Genomic DNA, 26514 nt, shown 5'->3' with positions numbered 1-26514 from the left:
ACTGAGCTACAGAAGGACATATCAGTGTGGATGACGGATCACCACCTCAAGCTGAACCTCTGCAAGACGGAGCTGCTCTTCCTCCCGGGGAAGGACTGCCCGTTCCATGATCTCGCCATCACGGTTGACAACTCCATTGTGTCCTCCTCCCAGAGCGCTAAGAACCATGGCGTGATCCTGGACAACACCCTGTCGTTCTCAACTAACATCAAGGCGGTGGCCCGTTCCTGTAGGTTCATGCTCTACAACATCCGCAGAGTACGACCCTGCCTCACACAGGAAGCGGCGCAGGTCCTAATCCAGGCACTTGTCATCTCCCGTCTGGATTACTGCAACTCGCTGTTGGCTGGGCTCCTGCCTGTGCCATTAAACCCCTACAACTCATCCAGAACGCCGCAGCCCGTCTGGTGTTCAACCTTCCCAAGTTCTCTCACGTCACCCCGCTCCTCCGCTCTCTCCACTGGCTTCCAGTTGAAGCTCGCATCCGCTACAAGACCATGGTGCTTGCCTACGGAGCTGTGAGGGGAACGGCACCTCAGTACCTCCAGGCTCTGATCAGGCCCTACACCCAAACAAGGGCACTGCGTTCATCCACCTCTGGCCTGCTCGCCTCCCTACCACTGAGGAAGTACAGTTCCCGCTCAGCCCAGTCAAAACTGTTCGCTGCTCTGGCCCCCAATGGTGGAACAAACTCCCCACGACGCCAGGACAGCGGAGTCAATCACCACCTTCAGACACCTGAAACCCCACATCTCTAAGGAATACCTAGGATAGGATAAAGTAATCCTTCTCACCCCCCCCCCCCTTAAAAGATTTAGATGCACTATTGTAAAGTGGCTGTTCCACTGGATGTCTGTCATAAGGTGAATGCACCAATTTGTAAGTCGCTCTGGATAAGAGCGTCTGCTAAATGACTTAAATGTAAATGTAAATGTTTACACATATGAATATTACACTGACCACAGCTACTGACCACAACCACACAACTACTGACCACACACTTACTTACCAAAACTTCTGACCACAATTACAGACCACAATCACATAACTACTGACATAACTACATAACTACTAGACACACAACTACTGAACCACACAAATAATGATCACAACCACACAACTATTGACCGCAACTACTGACTACAACCACAAAACTGACCACAAGCACACAACTACTGAACACAACGACTAAACCACAAATAATGACCACAACCACAAAATGACTGACCACAACTACTGCTCTAGTCTGCACTATCTCTGGTCCACCTCTGGTCCTGGGCATACTTAGCTAGCTCTGGTTCACTCTAGCTCTGGTCAAGTTCTGGTTTGCACTATGAATTAAAACGACTTAAATGTGCATAAATTAGCATAACATACCCACTAAGATTAGAATGTAACCTTTGAACCATTCAAGCTAGAGACACCAAAACAACTTCCACAAGTTCAGGCTATCCTATCATATCAATCAATCAATATTTTCATCTGCCTACTTTTTCAAGTATAATCTGCCAAAACTACTATAAGTTATTTAAAAACCATAAATACTTTAAAACAAACTAGCAAGCACACAACATTTTATTCAGGAAATGTACTTTTCAGTGATGCCTGTAATCCTGAAAATTGTATTTATTAGCTAGAACTACAGCTAGATATCAGTAGGTATACATACAGTGCATTCGGAAAGTATTCAGATCCCTTGACTTTTTCCACATTTTGTTACGTTATTCTAAAATGTATTTAAACAATATTCCACATCAATCTACACACAATATCCCATAATGACAAAGTGAAGAAAACGTTTTTTTGCTCATTTAGAAAAAATAAAAAAATAAAAACCTTATTCAGTGGTAGGCCTAATCACCGACAACGACGAGCCTATAGGGAGGAGGTCAGAGACCTGGCCGGTTGGTGCCAGAATAACAACCTATCCCTCAACGTAACCAAGACTAAGGAGATGATTGTGGACTACAGGAAAAGGAGAACCGAGCACGCTCCCATTCTCATTGACGGGGTTGTAGTGGAACAGGTTGAGAGCTTCAAGTTCCTTGGTGTCCACATCACCAACAAACTAGAATGGTCCAAACACACCAAGAAAGCCTATTCCCCCTCAGGAAACAAAAATATTTGGCATGGGTCCTGAGATCCTCAAAAGGTTCTACAGCTGCAACATCGAGAGCATGGTTGAACTGGTTGCATCACTGCCTGGTACGGCAATTGCTCGGCCTCTGACCGCAAGGCACTACATAGGGTAGTGCATACGGCCCAGTACATCACTGGGGCTAAGCTGCCTGCCATCCAGGACCTCTACACCAGGCGGTGTCAGAGGAAGGCTCTAAAAATTGTCAAAGACCCCAGCCACCCCAGTCATAGACTGTTCTATCTACTACCGCATGGCAAGCGGTACTGGAGTTCCAAGTCTAGGACAAAAAGGCTTCTCAACAGTTTTTACCACCAAGCCATAGACTCCTGAACAGGTAATCAAATGGCTTAATGGACTATTTGCATTGTGTGCCCCCCCAACCCCTATTTTATGCTGCTGCTACTCTCTGTTTATTATATATGCATAGTCACTTTAACTATACATTCATGTACATATGTACATACTACCTCAATTGGCCCGACCAACCAGTGCTCCTGCACATTGGCTAACCGGGCTATCTTCATTGTGTCCCGCCACCCGCCAACCCCTCTTAACGCTACGGATACTCTCTGTTCATCATATATGCATAGACACTTTAACCATATCTACATGTACATACTACCTCAATCAGCCTGACTAACCAGTGTCTGTATGTAGCCTCGCTACTTTGATAGCTTTGCTACTGTATATAGCCTCGCTACTGTCTTTCACTGTCTTTCTACTGTTGTTTTTATTTCTTTACTTACTTATTGTTCACCTAATACCTTTTTTTGCACTATTGGTTAGAGCCTGTAAGTAAGCATTTCACTGTAAGGTCTACTACACCTGTTGTATTCGGCGCACGTGACAAATACACTTTGATTTGATTCAGATCCTTTGCTATGAGTCTCAAAAGTGAGCTCAGGTGCAGCATGTTTCCACCGATCATCCGTGAGATGTTTCTACAAATTGCTTGGTGTCCGCCTGTGGTCAATTTTAATTGATTGGACATGATTTGGAAAGGCACACACCTACAACTGTCTATATAAGGTCCCACAGCTTGCATGTCAGAGCGAAAACCAATCCATGATGTCAAAGGAATTGTCCGTAGAGCTCTGAGACAGGATTGTGTCGAGGCACAGATCTGGGGAAGGGTCCCTTGAAGTATTGAAGGTCCCCATGAACACAGTGGCCTCCATCATGCTGAAATGGAAGAAGTTGGGAACCACCAAGACTCTTCCTAGAGCTGGCTGCCAGGCCAAACAGAGCAATTCGGAGGAAAAGGGTCTTGGTCAGGGGGGTGATCAAGAACCCGATGGTCACTCTGACAGAGCTCCAGAAGGTTCAACTTCCAACAGGACAACGACCCTAAGCACAGTCAAGACAACGCAGGAGTGGCTTCGGGACAAGTCTCTGAATGTCATTGAGTGGCCCAGCCAGAGCCCGGATGTCACGACTCCGACCGAAGGACGCTTCCCTTCCCGTTCGGGTGGCGCTCGGCGGTCGTCGTCGCCGGCCTACTAGCTGCCACTGATTATTTCCTCCCCCTCCTTACGTGTTTATTGAGTGCACCTGTTTTGAGTTAGGTAATATAGTAGTGAGGCTTTATTAGTCAGCCGGCCCGCCTGGTTCCTTGTGCGGGATTAATTATTGTGACCGTCTGTTTGGTGTACTTGTGTGCACATCTATGGGTTTCGTGTTTTCCCATTTTTGTGTTTTTTCCTGGACAGTTTAAGTCCCCCTGTTTGGGGCGTTTGTTTGTTCATTACGCCCTGTGTTTTCGTGGGGTTGGCTTATGTTCGCCGTTTCTTTGTGCATTAAAATAGCACTCCCCTGAACTCTCTGCTTCCTGCGCCTGACTTCTCACCCACTACACTCAGATCGTTACACCGGACTTGAATCCTATCTTACATCTCTAGAGAGAACTGAAAATCGCTGTGCTGTGACGCTCTCCATCCAACCTGACAGAGCTTGAGAGGATCTGCAGGAAAGACTGGGAGAAACTCCCCAAATACAGGTGTGTCAACTTGTAGCATCATACCCAAGAAGACTCAAGGCTGTAATTAACTGCCAAAGGTGCTTCAACAAAGTACTGAGTAAAGGGTGTAAATCACATTATGTAAATGTGATATTTCAGTTTTTATTTTAATGATTTTGCTTTGTCATTATGGGGTGTTGTGTGTAGATTGATGACGAAAAAAACCAACAAGGCTGTAATGTAACAAAATGTGGAAAAAGTCAAGGGGTCTGAATACTTTCCGAATGCAATGTACAAACCTATTCTACATAGTTCTTCAACTACCACAAAAATACTTTTAAAGAGCTGCCATCACTAGATGCACCATCATATTTCTTTCCACAAATAGCGTAACGCTCTATTTTCATTACATCATCATTCAACTAAAATCAAATTTTATTTACACTAAACGTTTCACAAAAGTAAATCGCGCATCTATTTATCTGAAACCCACAGCATGAATGATTGAGTTGCTTTGCTTTCCTAAGAGTGTTGTCCACATGATCCTGCCTTTTATTCCCATCTTCTGACAGAAGATCGCTTTGTTCTGTATCTTTCTTGTATCAGTTTGCACACGCATCAACTGTAGTTTAGCCATTTTTGCGATCTAACTGCCACACAATCGAAAGAAATAAAGGTTGATATAGTAGTCTATCAAAAATAATTAGACCAAATATTTTACTTTGTCTATATGTATGATTTGCTTTAAATAGTAAAGTAAAACTTTTTAAACTTCTTCCATAAGCACAAAAATACTTGTAAAGAGCTAAAGCAAGCCGAACAACTTTACTTTTAAAGTTACCATTTAGTTCATATATGCTGTTACTTTGACAGCATATAGCAATGTTACAGTATAAGTTTCATTGGATAGGCCTGTATGTGATATGGTATAGAAATATTACATTTGAATGATTTTATAGGATAAGCAGTGTAATACAGTACCTGTCCATGTTCGGTGCACAGGTAGCTTAAGGGCTGGGTGGGTGATCTCCACGCTCACTCTCAGTCGTGCTCTCTCCTCCCCTCTGGGCCCCTTTCTCACGTTCACCCTGTTTATGTGCAACGTTTCCACTCCTTCTTCTTCCTCTTCCCTACTCTCATCCTCCACCTCCATCTGCGTCACCTTCCTTTCCACGTTGTTGTTCTCTCCGTCTCTTTCGTCAATGTACTCTATTCCTTCCGTTTCGGGGTCAGCGACTGCGGATTTTGTTTCTACAGACACTAATAGATATAAAGAGATATTTAGTCATTTTACTGGATAAAATGTGAATGCATGTACAAGTACTGCATGGGATTTTGTATTACTAATGAATATGCTTATGAAATGTTGCACACTTCCAGCTAATGTTTAAACTTAAACCGTAGGCGCAATGACTTTGCATAAGCACACATGACCGTGACTTAATTAGCCACAATAGCATTAGCTTGGGTCGAAACAGGGAGATGTTCAACAAGGCAAATCATTGCAAATACTTTTGAAACTGAAAACTAAATGAGCGTTTCTTATTAGACAAATGCTTGTAGTCCCTCCCTTTTCAGTCCTTTTCCTTCCATTCGATGCTTAATGAACACAATCCAGTTCTAACATGGACAGGTACTGTTTCACTAGTGTTAATAAAAACCCACTAAGTGTGTGTCCGTTTTTCCGACTGTCCATCTGACCATTTCCGTCTGTCTGACTGATCCAGCAAGTGGATCTCTCCAAAGCGCACACGCTCCTAAACTCTCTCTGTCCGTCCACTCCTTTCCCGCCTGTCTCGTTGGACACCAGCGGTATGAGGGTGGTGCCCCCTGCTGCCCAGAGCAGTTTAGCTTTTGGGTGGCCTCCCGTCAACAAGAGATTGAAAACCCCAACACCCTCGCTGGTCCAATGGACAGTAAGAGAGGAGGGGATGGAGGGAGCAGCTGGGAAAAAGAGAGAGAGAAAGAGGGAGGATTAAAGGTCAAAGTATTTTGAAAATGTATAGTAGATAGAATTCCTTGAATATAACATATACTTTCAAATATATATATATATACTGTTTGATCATTTATATAAGAAAGTGCATACGACCAGTTACAGTCTTAAAACAGTTGGTGTACTGCTAAACAACATTTAAATGAAGGCTATACTAACAATGTTCACATTACATGAATGTAGACTAAAGAGAGACAGGTACCGATAAGAATATTTCTCCACCGCCTCTCGATGGGCTCCTCCAGCGAACAGTGCTCCACTCGGCACACCACCCCTCCTGCACTCTCCTTCTCTTCATTTGTTCCCCTCTTCCTCAGAGTGGCGTTGGCACGGTAGGTACTGGGACCGCTCAGCAGGGGCCCCCAGACTTCTCCTCCTTCTATCACCTCTTCCTCTCGGTCATCCACCTCTCCTTCTCTCAGATGGAGCCAGGTGACTGAGATGCCTGGAGGGTAGAACCCAGTCATGTCACAGCCCAATGTCAAATGTTGACCAGGGAAGGAGGCAGAGCTGATGATCTCGGACACATTGGGCCTCTTTATGAAACCTGCAAGGAACAAGATGTAATTGAAGATGAGTGGACCAATGTTCAAAAAATTCTACACTGAGCAAATTTCAGGTCTGTTGAGCGCAAAATTGAACATTCTGTGCAACTTCCAGCACACGTTTACTGTGACCACTGAGGCTGTACCCGCTTTAAATTACAGTTTTAACAGCCATGTAGGCTACTGTGGCTATTTGATCATAATGTCTAACCAGTGTGGCCTACCATCAAAAACAATGGAATAAAAGCTTCCCATAACATTTTAACATGGAAATAGCTGTTCTATCTTTCAGCCTACAGTAGCAGCCAATGTGTGGTGTTCAATTTAGCCCGACATTCAATGAAACCTTTGAAGAAAACATGCAGGGGTTGACATTAACCTGTTTATCCACTTGTCCTTCAGACAAGGAGGCGACTGAAAATGTTGTGTTGTTTTTTTTGGAAGAAACCACTTTACCAAATAAAATGCATTATTATTCTGATACCATTACTACAGAGAATCAGACAAATGATGCTACCCTCTGCCTATTGGCTACTTAGTTTATTCAAGGCCACCTCAAAATACAACAGTACCCCATTAAGACAAAGCTTTTCAAAGATATCTAGAAATGTATTTGTTTTGTGCTCTTGCAGGAAGCAATCACTCCCCTACTGCTGACTACAAATGATCTGGTTCACCAACTACTTCTCAGATAGAGTTCAGTGTGTCAAATCGGAGGGCCTGTTGTCCGGACCTCTGCCAGTCTCTATGGGGGTGCCACAGGGTTCTATTCTCGGGCTGACTCTTTTCTTTGTATACATCAATGTTGTCACTCTTACTGCTGGTGATTCTCTGATCCACTTCTATGCACACAACACCATTCTGTATACTTCTGGCCCTTCAATGGACACGCTTAACTAACCTCCAGACGAGCTTCAATGCCATACAACTCTCCTTCCGTGGCCTCCAATGGCTCTTAAATGCAAGTAAAACTAAATGCATGCTCTTCAACCGATCCTTGCCCACACCTGCCTGCCCGTCCAGCATCACTACTCTGGACGGTTCTGTCTTAGAATATGTGGACAACTACAAATACCTAGGTGTCTGGTTAGACTGTAAACTCTCCTTCCAGACTCACATTAAGAATCTCCAATACAAAATTAAATCTAGAATCGGCTTTCGCAAAAAAAGCAACTTTCACTCATGCTGCCAAACATACCCTCGTAAAACTGACCATCCTACCGATCCTTGACTTCGGAGATGTCATTTGCAAAATAGCCGCCAACACTCTACTCAGCAAATTTTCTACAAGAAATCTGCCTCCAGAAAAAAGCTTTTCCCAAGTGGGTGTGACACCTACTCCCGTTGCCTGCTGCACTGCTGCTTGGATTCCACCTGGCGATCTGTTCTCCCTCTGCCCTAGTTGTCTCCCCCCGTCTGGTACAAGGACCCCCACCACACTCCCCCCTTTTTCCCGAGCTTTCGTTCGCTTCCAGCACACAGGCACTGTTGGGGCGAGTGACTCTGAACTTACAATGGCTAGCCCCAAGTCGTTAAAAAAAATGTATTGTGTATTTTGCTATTTGCCTCATGACTCCTGCATGCTTTGTTGACTATGAACTTTCTTGTTTACCCAACTGTGGGACAGATTGTTTGTTCCCACACTCGGTACTCTGACTCTCTATTGGTTACATGGACTCTTGGCCTCCCATCCTATTCGAACCATGTCTCGCCGGCTTTGCATTCATGTTACCTGATGAAATTGCTGTATAATATGATCGTTTCCATCTAATGCACATTCAAATGTCATAAATCAGCACAGCACTCCCTGTCCTCTGCTGTGCATTGATTGTATTAGTGTTGATGATATCTGGAAATGTGCATTTACACCCTGGCCCATTTACTGTTACTAGCCCCAATTTTGACTTTCTCCTCGATGTTATCCTCACAAATAATCCTGTTAGGTGTTAGTCTAGTGTTTTCTGTAATGACCTTAGTGATCACTATTTTACAGCCTGTGTTCATAATGGCTGCTCAGTGAAACAACATGTCCTGATTTGTCGTAGATGCATTCTAAAAAACTTTAATGATCAAGCCATCCTTCATGACCTGGCCTCTTTCAATTGGTATAGAATCAGCTTGATCCCGTCTTTCGAAGAGGCTTGGACCTTTAAAAAAATATATGTTCACTGATATTGTAAACAAACACATCCCCATAAAGAAAATGAGAATTAAAAACAGGTTCAGCCCCTGGTTCGACAGTGATCTTGCAGAGTTACTCCACCTCAAGAATTTCATTTGGCGAAAGGCTTGGCACACGCATACTCAGGCTGACTGGCTCTCTTTCAGGCAAATGAGAAATAAGTGCACTCAGGCTATCCGGAAGGCCAAAGTTAGTTACTATAAGGAGCAGTTCTCTCTCTGTCGGTCTAACCCCAAGAAGTTCTGGAAAATGGTTAAAGACCTGGAGAATAAACCCTCCTCCTCACAGCTGCCCATATCCCTTAAAGTTGATGATGTGGTTGTTACTGACGCACATGGCTGAGCTTTTAAATCACCACTTCATTAAGTCAGGATTCCTATTTGACTCAGCCACACCTCCTTGCCCATCCAACATTTCCTCATCTCCCACCCCTTCTAATGCAACTAGCCCTGATGATCCTCCCTCTGTCACACTACAAAGTTTCTCCATGCAGGCAGTCACTGAGTCCGAGGTGCTAAAGGAGTTCCTTAAACTTGACCCCCAAAACACTTCTAGGTCAGATGGTTTAGACCCTTTCTGCTGCCCCTATAATCGCCAAGCCTGTCTCTTTTCTCTGGGGATGTTCCCATTGCTTGGAAGGCAGCCACGGTTCGTCTTTTATTACAAGGGGCTGATCCTAGCTGTTATAGGCCTATTTTGCCATGTTCATCAAAAGTGTTCGAAAAGCTTGTCAATAATCAACTGACTGGCTTTCTTGATGTCTATAGTATTCTCTCTGGTATGCAATCTGGTTTCCGCTCCGTGTCACTGCAACCTTAAAATGTCCTCAATGAGGTCACCATTGCCCTGGATTCTAAGCAATGTGGTGTAATTTTAATTTACTTGGCCAAAGCTTTTGATACGGTAGACCAGTGGTTCCCAAATATTTTATAGTCCCGTACCCCTTCAAACATTCAACCAGGGTCAGCAGACGGTCAAATGTTGTTTTTTTGCCTTCATTGTAAGCCTGCCACACACACACACTATACGACACAGTTATTAAACATAAGAATGAGAGTGAGTTTGTCACAACCTGGCTCATGGGAAGTGACAAATAGCTCTTATAGGACCAGGGCACAAATAATAATATAATAATAATCAATAATCTTGCTCTTTATTTAACCATATTACATATTAAACCTTATTTGTTGAAAACTGTGAATAACTCACCACAGGTTAATGAGAAGGGTTTGCTTGAAAGGATGCATGTAACTGCAATGTTGGGCGGTATTGGAGGGAATCTTAGTCTTAAATAATTTTCCACACACAGTCTGTGCCTGTATTTAGTTTTCATGCTAGTGAGGGCCGAGAATCTACTCTCACATACAGTGAGGAGAACAAGTATTTGATACACTGCCGATGTTGCAGGTTTTCCTACTTCCACAAAGCATGTAGAGGTCTGTCATTTTTTATCATAGGTACACTTCAACTGTGAGAGACGGAATCTAAAACACAAATCCAGAAAATCACATTGTATGATTTTTAAGTAATTAATTAGCATTTTATTGAATTTTGTCCCGCACGTTGAATATACAGCTGAAGTTCGAAGTTTACATACACCTTAGCCAAATACATTTAAACTCAGTTTCACAATTCCTGACATTTAATCAGAGTAAAAATTCAGTTCAGTTAGGATCACCACTTAATTTTAAGAATGTGAAATGTCAGAATAATAGTAGGAGGGAATTATTCATTTCAGCATTTATTTATTTCACCACATTCCCAGTGGGTCAGAAGTTTACATACACTCAATTAGTATTTGGTAGCATTGCCTTTAAATTATTTAACTTGAGTCAAATGTTTTTTTTTCTCCCACAAGCTTCCCACAATAAGTTGGCTGAATTTTGGCCCATTCCTCCTGACAAAGCTGTAACTGAGTCAGGGTTGTAGGCCTGTTCTTTAGGATTGAGGTCAGGGCTTTGTGATGGCCACTCCAATACCTTGACTTTGTTGTCCTTAAGCCATTTTGCCACAACTTTGGAAGTATGCTTGGGGTCATTGTCCATTTTGAAGACCCATTTGCAACCAAGCTTTAACTTCCTGACTGATGCCTTGAGATGTTGCTTCAATATATCCACATAATGTTCCTTACCTCATGATGCCATTTATTTTGTGAAGTGCACCAGGCCCTCCTGCAGAAAAGCACCCCCACAACATGATGCTGCCACCCCGTGCTTCACTGTTGGGATGGTGTTCTTCAGCTTGCAAGTATCCCCTTTTTCCTCCAAACATAACGATGGTCATTATGACCAAACTGTTCTATATTTGTTTCATCAGACCAGAGGACATTTCTCCAAAAAGTACGATCTTTGTCCCCATGTGCAGTTGCAAACCGTAGTCTGGCTTTTTTATGGTAGTTTTGAAGCAGTGGCTTCTTCCTTTCAGATTAATGTTGATATAGGACTCGTTTTATTGTGGATATAGATACTTTTGTACCTGTTTCCTCCAGCATCTTCACAAGGTCCTTTGCTGTTGTTCTGGCATTGATTTGCACTTTTCGCACCAAAGTACGTTCATCTTGATGAGAGAGAACGCGTCTCTTTCCTAAGCGGTATGACGGCTGCGTGGTCCCATTGTGTTTATACTTGCATACTATTGTTTGTATAGATGAAGGTGGTACCTTCAGGCATTTGGAAATTGCTCCCAAGGATGAACCAGACTTGTGGAGGTCTATACTTTTTTGGAGGTCTTGGCTGATTTCTTTTGATTTTCCCATGATGTCAAGAGCAAAGAGGCACTGAGTTTGCAGGTAGGCCTTGAAATACATCCACAGGTACACCTCCAGTTGGCTCAAATGATGTCATTTAGCCTATCAGAAGCTTCTAAAGCCATGACAACATTTTCTGGAATGTTCCAAGCTGTTTAAAGGCAAAGTCAACTTAGTGTATGTAGACTTCTGACCCATGGGAATTGTGATACAGTGAATTATAAGTGAAATAATCTGTCTGTAAACAATGGTTGGAAAACTTACTTGTGTCATGCACAAAGTAGATATCCGAACTGACTTGCCAAAACTATAGTTTGTTAACAAGAAATTTGTGGAGTGGTGGAAAACTAGTTTTAATGACTCCAACCAAAGTGTATGTAAACTTCCAGCTTCAACTGTAGTTGCGGAGAGTCCCTGTAATCCTAGATTCAGAACATTCAGGCGAGAAAAAACATCATCCAGATAGGCCAGTCGTGTGAGAAACTCGTCATCACGCAAGCGGTCAGACAAGTGATAATTATGGTCAGTAAAGAAAACTTTAAGCTCGTCTCTCAATTTAAAAAAATGTGTCAATACTTTACCTCTTGATAACCAGCACACGGTATGTTGTAAAAGTGTTACATGGTCGCTGCCCATATCATTCCATAGTGCAGAAATTATACAAGTAATTGTTTCACAACATCTCCTGCCATGTCACTGATGAGTCGTGAAACAGTTGTTTGATGAAGACATTGTCTGTATAGTTTTTTGGGGCCTTTTCCCCGGCATTGTCCCAGCCATATCCACGGCAGCAGGAATAATTAAGTCCTCCACAATGGTATGAGTCTTGCCTGTCCTAGCCACTCAGTTGCTCATCATACAAAACGCTTCTCGCCCTTCTTAATGGTATCTGTTGCTTTTATACATGTCTTACTACTCAAAAGTAGTCTTAGTTCTCCCTCAAACAACTCCTGTGGCTTATTTTCAAAGTGGCATGTTTTATTTCTAAATGTCTGCACAAGAGTGGTTTCATCGAGTTGTGAGATAGTACTTTTGCACATATAAACACACTCTGGCTGAGGAAAGCCACTACTCCCAATATAAGTGAACCCCAAATCAATGTAGTTCTCATCATATTTGCTCCTCTTCGATGGTCCAACGTCCCTGTCTGTTGTTTGATGCTTTCCCGGGTAAGTTGGTAGTAGCTCTTCGGCTCCATCAGATTGACAACTGTCAGTGTCCATGCGAACAGGCTAACAACAAATGTAGAATTACTGATGCTAGCATTGGTTGTGCTCGTAGAAGCAGAACAACTTGTGTCGTTGACAGGTGCAGGTGTAGTACTGCTGGTAGTAGCAGTACTACCAGTAGAGCTGGTATGTGTCTCTATGGACGCGGGCCTTACTTTTTTTTTTTAACCATTTATCCATTTTCGAGCAAACGGAATGAGCAGAAGCTACGTTTGGCTATATATAGTAGTGAAATTCCCGCGAGAGCGTAACGGTTAATGTGATTGGATGTTATTTATTTGCCTAGGCTACCTGTATTTGACATTGTGTTTTTATTTCGCTGAACACTAGGTGGTTTAATTAAATTTTTGCCAGTGAAACGAGGCTACTCAGGCGAGAAGAAACCTCTCCCAAATGTATAGCCCCATTGGAAAATATGATATATTTTTATTTGGTGTACCCCGAAGGCATTCCCCAGTTTGGGAATACCTGCAGTAGACCATTCCATTCTTGTGGGCGGCTAAGGAGCACTGGTGTCTCTGAGGGTCTTTGAGAAAATTAGTTACCAAACCAGGCCAAAGAGTGCAGTGTATAATGACAGAACATCTGCTGTCTCAGCCACTGCCTGTCACCAAGGGTGTACCCCAAGGCTCGATCCTAGGCCCCAAGCTCTTCTCAATTTACATCAACAACATAGCTCAGCCAGTAGGAAGCTCTCTCACATCCATTTATATGCAGATGACACAGTCTTATACTCAGCTGGCCCTCTCTGTATTTTGTGTTAAACGCTCCACAACAAAGCTTTCTTAGTGTCCAAAAAGCTTTCTCTGCCCTTAATTAACCTTGTTCTGAACACATCCAAAACAAAGGTCATGTGGGTTGATTATAAGAATTCCCCTCTCCCCACAGGTGTGATTACTACCTCTGAGGGTTTAGAGCTTCAGGTAGCATCCTCATACAAGTACTTGGGAGTATGGCTAGATGGCACACTGTCCTTCTCTCAGCACATATTAAAGCAGCAGGCTAAAGTTAAATCTAGACTTGGTTTCCGCTATCGTAATCGCTCCTCTTTCGCCCTAGTTGCCAAACGAATCCTGATTCAGATGACCATCCTACCCATGCTAGATTACGGAGTCGTAATTTATAGGCAGGTAAGGGTGCTCTCGAACGGCTAGATGTTCTTTACCATTCGGCCATCAGATTTGCCACCAATGCTCCTTATAGGACACATAATATCACTGCACTCCATACTCTTCTGTAAACTGGTCATCTCTGTATACCCGTCACAAGACCCACTGGTTGATGCTTATTTACAAAACCCTCTTAGGCCTCACTCCTCACTATCTGACATATCTACTGCAGCCCTCATCCTCCACATACAACACCCGTTCTGCCAGTCCCATTCTGTTAAAGGTTCCCAAAGCACACATATCCCTGGGTTGCTCATCTTTTCAGTTCGCTGCAACTAGCGACTGGAACGAGCTACAACACTCAAACTTGACAGTTTTATCTCTTCATTCAGACTCAATCATGGACACTCTTACTGACAGTTGTGGCTGCTTTGCATGATGTATTGTTGTATCTCCCTTCTTGCCCTTTGTGCTGTTGTCTGTGCCCAATAATGTTTGTACCATGATTTGGGCTGCTACCATGTTATAGTGTTGCCATGTTGTGTTGCTACCATGTTGTTTTGCTACCATGCTGTGTTGTCATGTGTTGCTGCCATGCTATATTGTCGTCTTAGGTCTCTATGTAGTTTTGTGTTGTCTCTTGTCGTGATGTGTGTTTTGTCCTATATTTTGATTTTATTATTATTATTATTTTTAAATCCCAGCCCTCATCCCTTCAGGATGCCTTTTGCCTTCTGACTTGCCTAGTTAAATAAAAGGTCAAATAAAAAGCACATTTGGCAGCGATTAGAGCATTCTACAAGCTTAGCACACCTGTATTTGGGAGTTTCTCCCATTCTTCTCCGCAGATTCTCTCAAGCTCTGTCAGGTTGGATGGGGAGTGTCTGTGCACAGCTATTTTCAGGCCTCTCCAGAGATGTTCGATCGGATTCAAGGACAGAGATTCAGAGATTTGTCCCGAAGCCACTTCTGTGTTTTCTTGGTTGTGTGCTTAGGGTTGTTGTCCTTTGGAAGGTGAACCTTACATTTACATTTACATTTAAGTCATTTAGCAGACGCTCTTGTCCAGAGCGACTTACAAATTGGTGCATTCACCTTATGACATCCAGTGGAACAGCCACTTTACAATAGTGCATCTAAATCTTTTAAGGGGGAGAAGGATTACTTTATCCTATCCTAGGTATTCCTTAAAGAGGTGGGGTTTCAGGTGTCTCCGGAAGGTGGTGATTGACTCCGCTGTCCTGGCGTCGTGAGGGAGTGTGTTCCACCATTGGGGAGCCAGAGCAGCGAACAGTTTTGACTGGGCTGAGCGGGAACTGTACTTCCTCAGTGGTAGGGAGGCGAGCAGGCCAGAGGTGGATGAACGCAGTGCCCTTGTTTGGGTGTAGGGCCTGATCAGAGCCTGGAGGTACTGAGGTGCCGTTCCCCTCACAGCTTCGTAGGCAAGCACCATGGTCTTGTAGCGGATGCGAGCTTCAACTGGAAGCCAGTGGAGAGAGCGGAGGAGCGGGTTGCAGTAATCCAGACGGGAGATGACAAGTGCCTGGATTAGGACCTGCGCCGCTTCCTGTGTGAGGCAGGGTCGTACTCTGCGGATGTTGTAGAGCATGAACCTACAGGAACGGGCCACCGCCTTGATGTTAGTTGAGAACGACAGGGTGTTGTCAGGATCACGCCAAGGTTCTTCACCTTCAGTCTGAGGTCATGAGAGCTCTGGAGCAGGTTTTCATCAAGGATCTCTCTGTACTATGCTCCGTTCATCTTTCTCTCAATCCTGACTAGTCTCCCGGTCCTTGTCGCTGAAAAACATCCCAACAGCATGTTGCTGCCACCACCATGCTTCACTGTAGGGATGGTGCAAGGTTTCCTCAGATGTGACTCTTGGCATTCAGGCCAAAGAGTTCCATCTTGGTTTCATCAGGCCAGAGAATCTTGTTTCTCATGGTCTGAGAGTCCTTTAGGTGCCTTTTAGCAATGTGCCTTTTACTGAGCAGTGGCTTCCGTCTGGCCACTTTACCATAAAGGCCTGGTTGGTGGAGTGCTGCAGAGATGGTCGTCCTTCTGGAAGGTTCTCCCATCTCCACAGAGGAACTCAGGATCTCTGTAAGAGTGACCATCGGGTTCTTGGCCACCTCCCTGACCAAGGCTCTTCTCCCTGATTGCTCAGGAAGGTGCAACATCACTAGCTCTAGGAAGATTCTTGGTGGCTCCCAACTTCTTCCATTTAAAAATGATGGAGGCCACTATGTTCTTGGGGACTTTCAATGCTGCAGACATTTTTTGGTACCCGTCCCCAGATCTGTGCCTCGACACAATCCTGTCTCGGAGCTCTATGGACTATTCCTTCGACCTCATACCTTGGTTTATGGTCTGATGGGGGGGTGTCAAATGTAAAAGTGAACATCTGGTGTGGCCACCAGCTGCATTATGTACTGCAGTGCATCTGCTCCTCATGGACTGCAGCAGATTTGCCAGTTCTTGCTGTGAGATGTTACCCCACTCTTCCACCAAGGCACCTGCAAGTTCCAGGACATTTCTGGGGGGGAACCCTAGCCCTCACTCTCTGATCCAACAGGTCCCAGACGTGCTCAATGGAATTGAGATCCGGGCTCTTCGCTGGCCAACACTGAACGAGCAGTATGGCTGGTGGCATTGTCAATCTGGAGGGTCATGTCAGGATGAGCCTGCAGGAAGGGTACGACATGAGGGAGGAGGATGTCTTCCTGTAACGCACAGCGTTGAGATTGCCTGTAATGTCAACAAGTTCCGTCCGATGATGCTGTGACACACCGCCCCAGACTATGACGGATCCTCCACCTCCAAATCAATCCCGCTCCAGAGTACAGGCCTCGGTGTAACGCTCATTTCTTCGACGATAGACACGAATCCGACCATCACCCCATGTGAGACAAAACCACGATTTGTCAGTGGAGAGCACTTTTCGCCAGTCCTGTCTGGTCCAGCGACGATGGGTTTGTGCCCATAGGCGACGTTGTTGCTGGTGATGTCTGGTGAGGACCTGCCTTACATCAGGCCTACACGCCCTCAGTCCAGCCTCTCTCAGCCTATTGTAAACAGTCTGAGCACTGATGGGATTGTGCGTTCCTGGTGTAACTCGGGCAGTTGTTGTTGCCATCCTGTACCTGTCCCGGAGGTGTGATGTTCGGATGTACCGATCCTGTGCAGGTGTTGTTACATGTGGTCTGCCACTGCGAGGACAATCAGCTGTCCGTCCTGTCTCCCTGTATCACTGTCTTAGGCGTCTCACAGTACGGACATTGAAATGTATTGCCCTGGCCACATCTGCAGTCCTCATGCCTCCTTGCAGCATGCCTAAGGTACGTTCACGCAGATGAGCAGGGACCCTGGGCATCTTTCTTTTGGTGTTTTTCAGAGTCAGTAGAAAGGCCTCTTTATTGTCCTAAGTTTTCATAACTGTGACATTAGTTGCCTACAGTCTGCAAGCTGTTAGTGTCTTAACGACCGTTCCACAGGTGCATGTTCATTAATTGTTTATGGTTCATTGAACAAGCATGGGAAACTGTGAAGATTTTACAATGTAGATCTTTGAAGTTATTTGGATTTTTGCGAATTTATTTTTGAAAGACAGTGTCCTGAAAAAGGAACGTTTCTTTTTTGCAGAGTTTATATTAATTTGGGGACAGGTCGAAACGTGTAACTGGAGCATAGGAGCATATACCCACGTGCGTTATAGACAGATGAACAGAGGTCCACACTCCAGTCCAGTTAGTAGTGGTAATGCACTTTAAAGATGATTTGCCAATCACCATAAAAATCCAAAGAAGAAGAAGACTGAAGGAGGACAGATTACTAGAAACGAACCCTTTTATCTGTGAATTAATTGTCAGAGTAGAGGACCTTGTGCATTTCAGGTAAAATAAGAACAATGTTTACATCCAAGGACAAATTAGTTAGCAACAGCAAGCTTGCTAGCTAAATTGCCAAGTATGTTTCATGCGTTTAGACCTGTCGACAAATTAATATATTTGGTTCAGATTTCATTTTGATATTTCAACCTGCATGTCCTGATCGCGTCTGGTCTGAATGGACTAAATCAAAATGCTGCTAGCAGTTTGGATGAAATGATTGAATAACATGTATGTGTACGTTTATTTTTCAATGCTCGCACACGTAACGCGAGCGTTGTGGTCAGTTACACGTTACACGTTTCGACCTGTCCCAAAATTAATATCAACTAAAAAAGAAACATTCCTTTTTCAAGACCCTGTCTTTCAAAGATAATCCTATATTGTAAAATCTTCAGCATGTTACTGCTGCAGTACTTGTTGTAGCGCTGAGAGGAAATAGGAAGAAAGAGATTTTATGGCTTATAAAAGTGTTGAATTCAAATTAAAAACAGCATCTCTTTGCTGTATTCGTTGACAGTCTCTCTCTAGTCGTGGTTTTAAACGTTTTGTATAGCTTTCTTTTATGCCTGCTACATTACTGCAGACAGGTCATCTGAGCCATGTGATTGGTCAGCGGTAGGTCTGTAGTGCAGTTGATTTGCTCTCTGGGCCTGGGGGAAAGGTAGAGTTTGTACCTTCAGACAAATTAAATGGTTCAAAATGGCAACAGTTCTCCTACCCAGCACTGCAGTGCAACTGAATCGGGTGCACCTACTACCAACAGCCCGAGAGAAAAAAAGAAAAAGAAGATATGAACAGAAGGCTTTATTGTAGTTATTTTTACAGGAATGTTTGCAGATTGACTAGGAATGCCTTGGAGATCGACCGGTTGGTGACCACAGCTCTAGAAAGTTGAGCGAATTACAATCTTTGGGCTGATAGGTCTATTTCTGAGTGGCAGTCCAAAGGAGCTGTGCAACAATCTTAGGACTACTGTATGCGCGCATGTTGGCAGTTTAGAGGGAACATTGGTCATTCCTCACACCTATTTGTTACATTTATGAAACTTCTGTGGAAAAAGACACAAAATATGTCATTACTGCCCCTCCTCCCTTGAAGGGGTAGTTGACCCAAATTATGAAATTATGTATTTGTTTCCTTAGCCTAAAAGCAGCTTGGATTGCAGTCTCTCCTTTTCCAAAAACTATATTTAATGTAACAAATAATACACCTTCAACTTCCTCTTACCTCGGGTCTCGCGGGTGACGGGGTGCTTGAGGGCGATGTGATGGACGCTCACCCACACCTTGGTGCCGCCGTGCTCCAGCTCGGCGCGGGGCAGCTTGCACTGGCTCATGGCCGAGAAGAAGCCCTGGGTGTCGGGCCGTGGGGCAGACAGGGCCTGGGAAGCCACGGGGCTCAGTTCGCCCCCCTGGCAGAACCAACGGAAGGTGATGATGTCTGGATGGAAGCACGAGGCCTGGGTGGTCAGGGTGACCACACCTGGAGGAGAGAGTGGAAAGAGACATGCAGCATATAGACTTGTGTGGTTCAGTTGGTATCAGTGCAGCTCTGGCAAAGCCAAGGTTGTGTGTTCAATTACCACAGGGATCATAGACACACAACATTTTTTTGCATGGACTGAATTGTAAGTTGTTTTGGATAAAAATGTCTGCTATACTGTCAAAACTGTAAAAAAAACGCAATTGCTCAAGTTGAAATGGAATTAACTCCAATCCTGATATGCAATGTACTTTAATTTGTATTTAAAATTAACTTGAATTCATCTTACTGGAGTCATCACCTGCCTCTGTGAGCTGAATCTCTGAGACCTTGGGGGAGCTGAAGAAAAGTAAGAGAGGACAGGACAAGTAATTTCAAAGTATTTTTTCCACATTTTGTTGTGTTACAATCTGAAATTAAAATGGATGAAATTGAGATTTGTCGTCTCTGGCATACACACAATACCCCATAATGTCAAAGTGGAATTATGTTTCTTAGAAGAAAAAATGAAGTTCAGGAGTAAAAATGTGCTTAACAAGTAACATAGTAAGTTGCATGGACTTACTCCCGACTATAATAGTGTTTAACATGATTTTTGAATGGCTACCTCATCTCTGTACCCCACACATACAGATAATTTTAAGGTCCCACAGTCGAGCAGTGAATTTCAAAGACAGATTCAAAGACACATGAGCATGGTGAAGTTATTAATTACACTTTGGATGGTATATCAACGCACACAGTCACTGCAAAGATACAGGCATCCTTCCTACCTCAGCTGCCGGAGAGTAAGGAAACCGCTTATGGATTTCACCAAGAGGCCAATGCTGACTTTAAAACAGTTACAGTTTAATGGCTGTGATAGGAGAAAACTGAGGATGGATCAACAACATTGTAGTTACTCCACAATAGCAACCTAAATGACTGAGTGAAAAGAATGAAGCCTGTACAGAATAAAAATATTCCAAAACATGCATCCTATTTGCAGTAAGGCACTAAAGTAGAACTGCAAAAAAATGTGCCAAAGAAATTAACTTTGTCCTGAATACAAAACATTAATTTGGGGCAAATCCAACACAACATCATATTTTCAAGCATTGTGGTGGCTGCATCATGTTATGGGTATGCTTATCATCGACAAGGACTAGGTTTTTTTGGGGGGGATAAAAAATAAATGGAATAGAGCTAAGCACAGGCAAAATCCTAGAGGAAAGCCTGGTTCAGTGTGCTTTCCAACAGACACTGTGAGACAATTTATTATTTCAGCAGGACAATAACCTAAAACACAAGGTCAAATATACACTGGGGTTGCTTACCAAGAAAGACAACATTGAATGTTCCTGAGTTGCTTAGTTACAGTTTTTACTTAAATCTACTTGAAAATCTATGGCAAGATTTGAAAATGGCTTTCTAGCCATGATCAACAACCAACTTGAGAGAGACTGAAGAATTTTAAAAAGAATCATATGCAAATATTGTACAATCCGGGAGTGGAAAGCTCTTAGAGACTTACCCAGAAAGACTCACAGCTGTAATCACTGCCCAAAGGTGATTTTCATATGTAAATGAGGTATTTCTCGATCAATCAATTTGCAAAAATATATAAAAACATGTTTTCACTTTCTCATTATGGGGTATTGTGTGTATATGGGTGCCATTTTTATTTTATTTAATCCATTTTGAATTCAGGCTATAATGTGGAATAAGTCCAGGGGTATGAATACTTTCTGAAGGCACTGTAGACTGAGACAGAAGGAAGAGAAAAAGTAAAATACAGTGTTTCTGTAAAAGAGACAGGGTTGTATTTTATTCCATTTTAATTCAATAAAATGTCCTGAATTGAAGAACATTGACACAAACCCTGTTGCGAGCTGTCCCTTACCTAATATGGTGAACTTTTCTGACACCCTCTCCACCACAACCTGGTCTTTCCCCACATAAGACACCTGGCACTTGAACACCGCACCCTTGTGGATGGAGATCAGGGGGATGAAGGAGAGCGAGGACAGCAGTCGCTGCTTGCTGCTGTCCCCCGTCGAGTGCAGCGGGCCCTGGGTGTGCAGCTTGTAATAGCCCATGTCGCCACCAGAGAGCAGCAGAGGACCATTCTCCGAGACTGGGGAGTTGAAAGTGAGACCGTAGGGGAGAAGCATGGTGCTTAGTTGGTTACGGAGAAAGTTAGTGTTGTTAGCGTACGCTTTGAATGTGGGACGGGATTCTGGTCATTTGATGTTGGACCATATTTGTTAGTAGAATTAGGTCATGAAAAAGACAAAAGGCAACGAGTTACTTAAGATAATGTACTGAACAAAGGCAAAATGCTAAATAAATGACAAAAATAAAGTAATACTTCACTTAATTGAAAGTCCTTTATAATTACTTGTATAATACTTTATAACTTGTATGAGCCTTTATGGTGCCTACTGTTGTCTCTCTATGCAGGACATTTTAAACTGGCTGAAAATTCTATACAAATTCTGTCAGAGATTCAGTCAGGATCATTATGAGATGAAAATAAGACATAATACATGCTTATGGCATGTCTTACAATACATTCTAACAGCATAATAATGTTGTATACCTGTAGGCTGTAATTAAAGTGTTACCGAAAGAGACATTGTGGTCTGGCTCTATGTGTATATACACTCAACACAATATGCATTTGGACAGTGAAGCATTTTCAATTTGTCTCTATACTCTATACTCTATACTCTATACTATTTGTCTCTATACTCTATACTGTTTCATATGAGGCAACAGTACAGAGTGTCACCATTAATTTGAAGATATTTTCATACATATCCGCTTTCCATTTTAAAATGAAAGCACTTATTTTATGCATTTGTAGTTGGTACCATATTCCTTGTAAGCAAATAACTACATCAGGCTTGTGACTTTACAAACTAGTTGGATGCATTTGCAGTTTGTTTTGGTTGTGTTTTGGTTTGGTTTACGTTTTGCCCAATAGTAACTGAACGGTGAATATGCAGTAATATTCTTTCTAAGTGAGTAGATCAAATGTTTCTGAACACATCTAAATTAACCCCGCTTATGCCATGATTAGGAAAACTCACGAATTAATCATGAATAACGATGAGGATAATGTTAAAGAGGCTACAACAAAACATGCTAACCTCTCACTATTACTAACAACAGTGGAGGTTCGCAAATTTCTTTTTTTTTTTTTTTGGGGGGTACAGTATGATATTTGTGACTAACTTTCTCACTCATAATTTTTCACAATTCAGTCATGATTTTCCATAATCATAGTATCATCCACATGAATGTAAGTGTTCAGAAACATTTCTTATTCTTACTCTAACTATAAAAGTGTCTCCAAAATGACACAGAACATCATCTGAAACACAACCAAAACAAACTGCTAATGCATCCAACAAGCTTGATGTCGTCATTGTGTGGAAGGAATATGGGACCAAATGCTAAACTTTTGACTACTTAATATACATAGCCACATTAAAGCCACATTAAAACATGTAACTTCACTGTCCAAATACATGTTATAGAGTGTATATAATGCTATGATGCTTTATAATAGTATAATGCTTTATAACATATTAGAATCATGAATGGGCCTCTAAAATGTCTTAGAATAAAGCTTACAATATGTTATGTAACATATTGTGGTTTGGCTCTACCTGTGTGTGAGGTGTCTGAAATGGGGGTGTCATTGAGAAACCAGGTGGTCTGGACCCTGTCCACCCTCCTCCCCTCCACACTGATGGTCACCCTGCCCTTCTGACCCACAATGACCCGGGGAGGCAGAATGATCCCCGATACATTTAGAAACTTCTGCTTCTCTGGGGAGGGAACGAGGGAGAGGGACAGAGAGAGAGAGAGAGGAGAGGGAGATATATGTCAGTGGTGATATGAACACAATTTTCGGAGACTAGTCGTGTTACAAAACTTCATAATAAAAGTGCAATTATATACATACAGTGGGGTCTGAAATGACGGCACCCTTGATAAAGATGAGGGGGAAAAAGACTATTCCTTCGTCTGCGTTTATGGACTGCTCTCTTCAACTCAAACTACAGGTTCAAACTACAAGTCCAGAGATTGAAATGACCATTGCAAAATGTTGATTTTGTGGTTAATTAACTATTTATTTGTGGATTTTGACGTGTGCTTGGAGTTATTGTCTTGCTGGAAGATCCACTTGAGGCCACGCTTTAGCTTCCTCGCAGAGGCAACCAGGTTTTTGGCTAAAATGTCCTGGTACTGGGTAAGATTCATGATGCTGTTGACATTAACAAGGGCCCCAAGACCGGTAGCACAAAATAGCACCATAACATCAAAGATCCACCACCTGATGTTACAGTAAGTATGGGGTACTTTTTCTGCATATGCATCTTTCCTTCGACACAAAATCCACCACTGGTGTGCATGACCAAAGAGCTCTAATTTTCATGTAATCAGACCATAGCAACATGAAAATATAGCCCTTTGGCCACTCACACCAGTGCTGGGGTTTGCTTCAAAAGAAAGATGCATATGCAGAAAAGTAGCCCATACCTACTGTAAAATCAGGTGGTGTATCTTTGATGTTATGGGGCCATCTTGCTTCCAGTGGTCCTGGGGCCCTTGTTAACACGAGAACCACCTGGCCTTTCAGCCTTTAAGTACCCACTAGACAACATTGCCGGGCGTCCTATTTAGCATACTGATCAGATGCATATCAAGACACAAGGTGAGCAAACATAAGCACCAAGGCTCAATGAATTGCAGATAAGCAATTGTAAACCATGAATTGCATCAATAAATATTTGTGGAAATATATCCGTATAAAAATATAACAAGAATGGTTATTTCTCTAAATTGAGTCAAGGATATTGGGTTGTGTGGCGGAGATCTTTCTGGGCTATACTCAGCCTCGTCTCAGGATGGTAAGTTGGTGGTTGAAGATATACCTCTAGTGGTGTGGGGGTTGTGCTTTGGCCAAGTGAGTGGGGTTATATCCTGCCTGTTTGGCCCTGTGCGGGGGTATCATTGGATGGGGCCACAGTGTCTCCTAACCCCTCCTGTCTCAGCCTCCAGTATTTATGGTGAAGTAGTTTGTGTGTCGGGGGGCTAAGTTCAGTCTGTTATATCTGGAGCATTTCTCCTGTCTTATCCAGTGTCCTGTGTGAATTTAAGTATGCTCTCTCTAATTCTCTCTTTCACTCTTTCTTTCTTTCTTTCTTTCTCTCTCTCTCTCTGAGATCCTGAGCCCTAGGACCATGCCTCAGGACTACCTGGCATGATGACTCCTAGCTGTCCCCAGTCCACCTGGCCATGTTGCTGCTCCAGTTTCAACTGTTCTGCCTGCGGCTATGGAACCCTGACCTGTTCACCCGACGTGCTACCTGTCCCAGACCTGCTGTTTTCAACTATCTTAGAGACAGCAGGAGCGGTAGAGATACTCTGTCTCATGCACTGACCTTAGTATTCTTTGTTTTCTTTATTATTTTGGTTAGGTCAGGGTGTGACGGGTGATATACGTTTTTTGTCCTGTCTAGGGTTTTTGTATGTTTATGGGGTTGGGACCAGTCTAGGGGTTTTGTATGTCTAGATTAGTTCTCAATTAAGAGGCAGCTGTTTATCGTTGTCTCTGATTGGGAACCATATTTAGGCAGCCATATTCCTTGAGTATTTCGTGGTTGATTATCTATGTCTATGTGTTAGTTGCCTGTGTCTTAGTTTTGTTGTTTAGTAAGTATGTTTAAGTGTTCTTCATTTCATTAAATAAGAAGATGTATTCATCTCACACTGCGCCTTGGTTTCATCCATGCCAACTGACATTTACTCCTGAGGTGCTGACTTGTTGCACCCTTGACAACTACTGTATTTTTATTATTTGACCATGCTGGTCCTTTATGAACATTTGAACATCTTGGCAATGTTCTGTTACAATCTGTTACAAAGAAGAGGACTGGCCACCCCTCATAGCCTGGTTTCTTCCTAGGTTTTGGCCTTTCTAGGGAGTTTTTCCTAGCCACCGTGCTTCTACACCTGCATTGCTTATTGTTTGGGGTTTTAGGCTGGGTTTCTGTACAGCACTTTGATAAATGAGCTGATGTAATAAGGGCTATATAAATACATTTGATATATTTGTATAATTCTACAAAGTCCTAGTGAAAAAAAGCAAATTCTTCAAGCCAATGACGCATAATTTGGTTGTTTTTAAAAAGGTCTTAGGTAATATTAGAAAACCAAAAAACAATGTAGCAAAAATAAAAAAAAACACGTAGCATGTTGTAGTTTCTTTTACAATAAATGTGATTTGTAATGGCTTTATAGTTAATAAAACAGCCTCTTTTTTTTACAAAGTACAACGTAAAAAAGAATGGTATCAACCTGCAAGACGCGCAGTCAAATTATTAACATTAGCGCCAATGATAAATAGGCATAACAAACTCATCATTACACTTTCTAAATTAAAACCAACCTATTCACCCTCCTTATCATTCATTTAGGGCTCATTTAAATTCAATTGTCACCCATTCATCAATTTTTTTCATTCATTCAGTGAGGTGAGAAAGATGCATTAGCATTAGGGTACCAATGCTAATTAGGGTACCAATGTCCTTCTGAAAAAATGTAAATTTAAAATAAACATTTTGGAAAAGTAAAAAAATAAATAATAATAATTCAGTGGGGGTTGGCCTATGGTGGTTCCACTGTTAAAGGAGAAGTTCTCTTTTTTTACAACAAAATATTATTTGAATGTTATAGAAGGGTCCAGAAACTTACCCAAACAGGAAATCACTTCCTCATCCTCATTGTGTAGTTTGGAAAAACATGAATAAAGTCTCCAACAACAGTGAAATATGTTTCCACCATAATTTGCAAATAAATGCATTAAAAATCCCACAATGTGATTTTCTGGATTTTTTTTCTAATTTTGTCTGTCATAGTTGAAGTGCACCTATGATGGAAATTACAGGCCTCTCTCATCTTTTTAAGTGGGAGAACTTGCACAATTGGTGGCTGACTAAATACTTTTTGCCCCACTGTATGTTATCTGGCTATGTGCCATGCCATAGGCTGGAGGTTTGTTCATTTTGCAGACACGACATGCTTATAAGTCAGGTGTCATTATTATATATTGTATGATTTTATAGTAAGAAGAATATAATTTAACTTAGCTGAAAAAAGTAGAAAGGATATTTTCCCCATTCCAGAGCGAGAGTGCACATATGAAGTGCTTATTATGTTGAGTGTAAAAGTGATAATTTGAA

The 26514-nt window shown here is 42.6% G+C and overlaps 1 protein-coding gene across 1 annotated transcript in view; it reads right to left on the bottom strand.

Moving 5' to 3' along the window:
• The window catches only part of si:ch211-180a12.2 (uncharacterized), a 61280-nt gene that overhangs the window by 8508 nt on the left and 26258 nt on the right, over positions 1-26514 (bottom strand). The window contains exons 6-13 of the mRNA XM_052485738.1: positions 22933-23094; positions 21159-21392; positions 21001-21019; positions 19566-19615; positions 19022-19276; positions 6296-6640; positions 5763-6041; positions 5079-5357 (exon numbers count right to left, since the gene is read on the bottom strand). Coding sequence (XP_052341698.1) covers positions 5079-5357; positions 5763-6041; positions 6296-6640; positions 19022-19276; positions 19566-19615; positions 21001-21019; positions 21159-21392; positions 22933-23094 — 1623 coding nt within the window. The remainder of the gene's footprint in view (positions 1-5078; positions 5358-5762; positions 6042-6295; positions 6641-19021; positions 19277-19565; positions 19616-21000; positions 21020-21158; positions 21393-22932; positions 23095-26514) is intronic.

The sequence above is a fragment of the Oncorhynchus keta genome, chromosome 3 (genome assembly GCF_023373465.1).
Source record: "Oncorhynchus keta strain PuntledgeMale-10-30-2019 chromosome 3, Oket_V2, whole genome shotgun sequence".
NCBI classification, from domain to species: Eukaryota; Metazoa; Chordata; class Actinopteri; order Salmoniformes; family Salmonidae; genus Oncorhynchus; species Oncorhynchus keta.
This window is presented reverse-complemented; position numbering and strand designations above follow the sequence as displayed.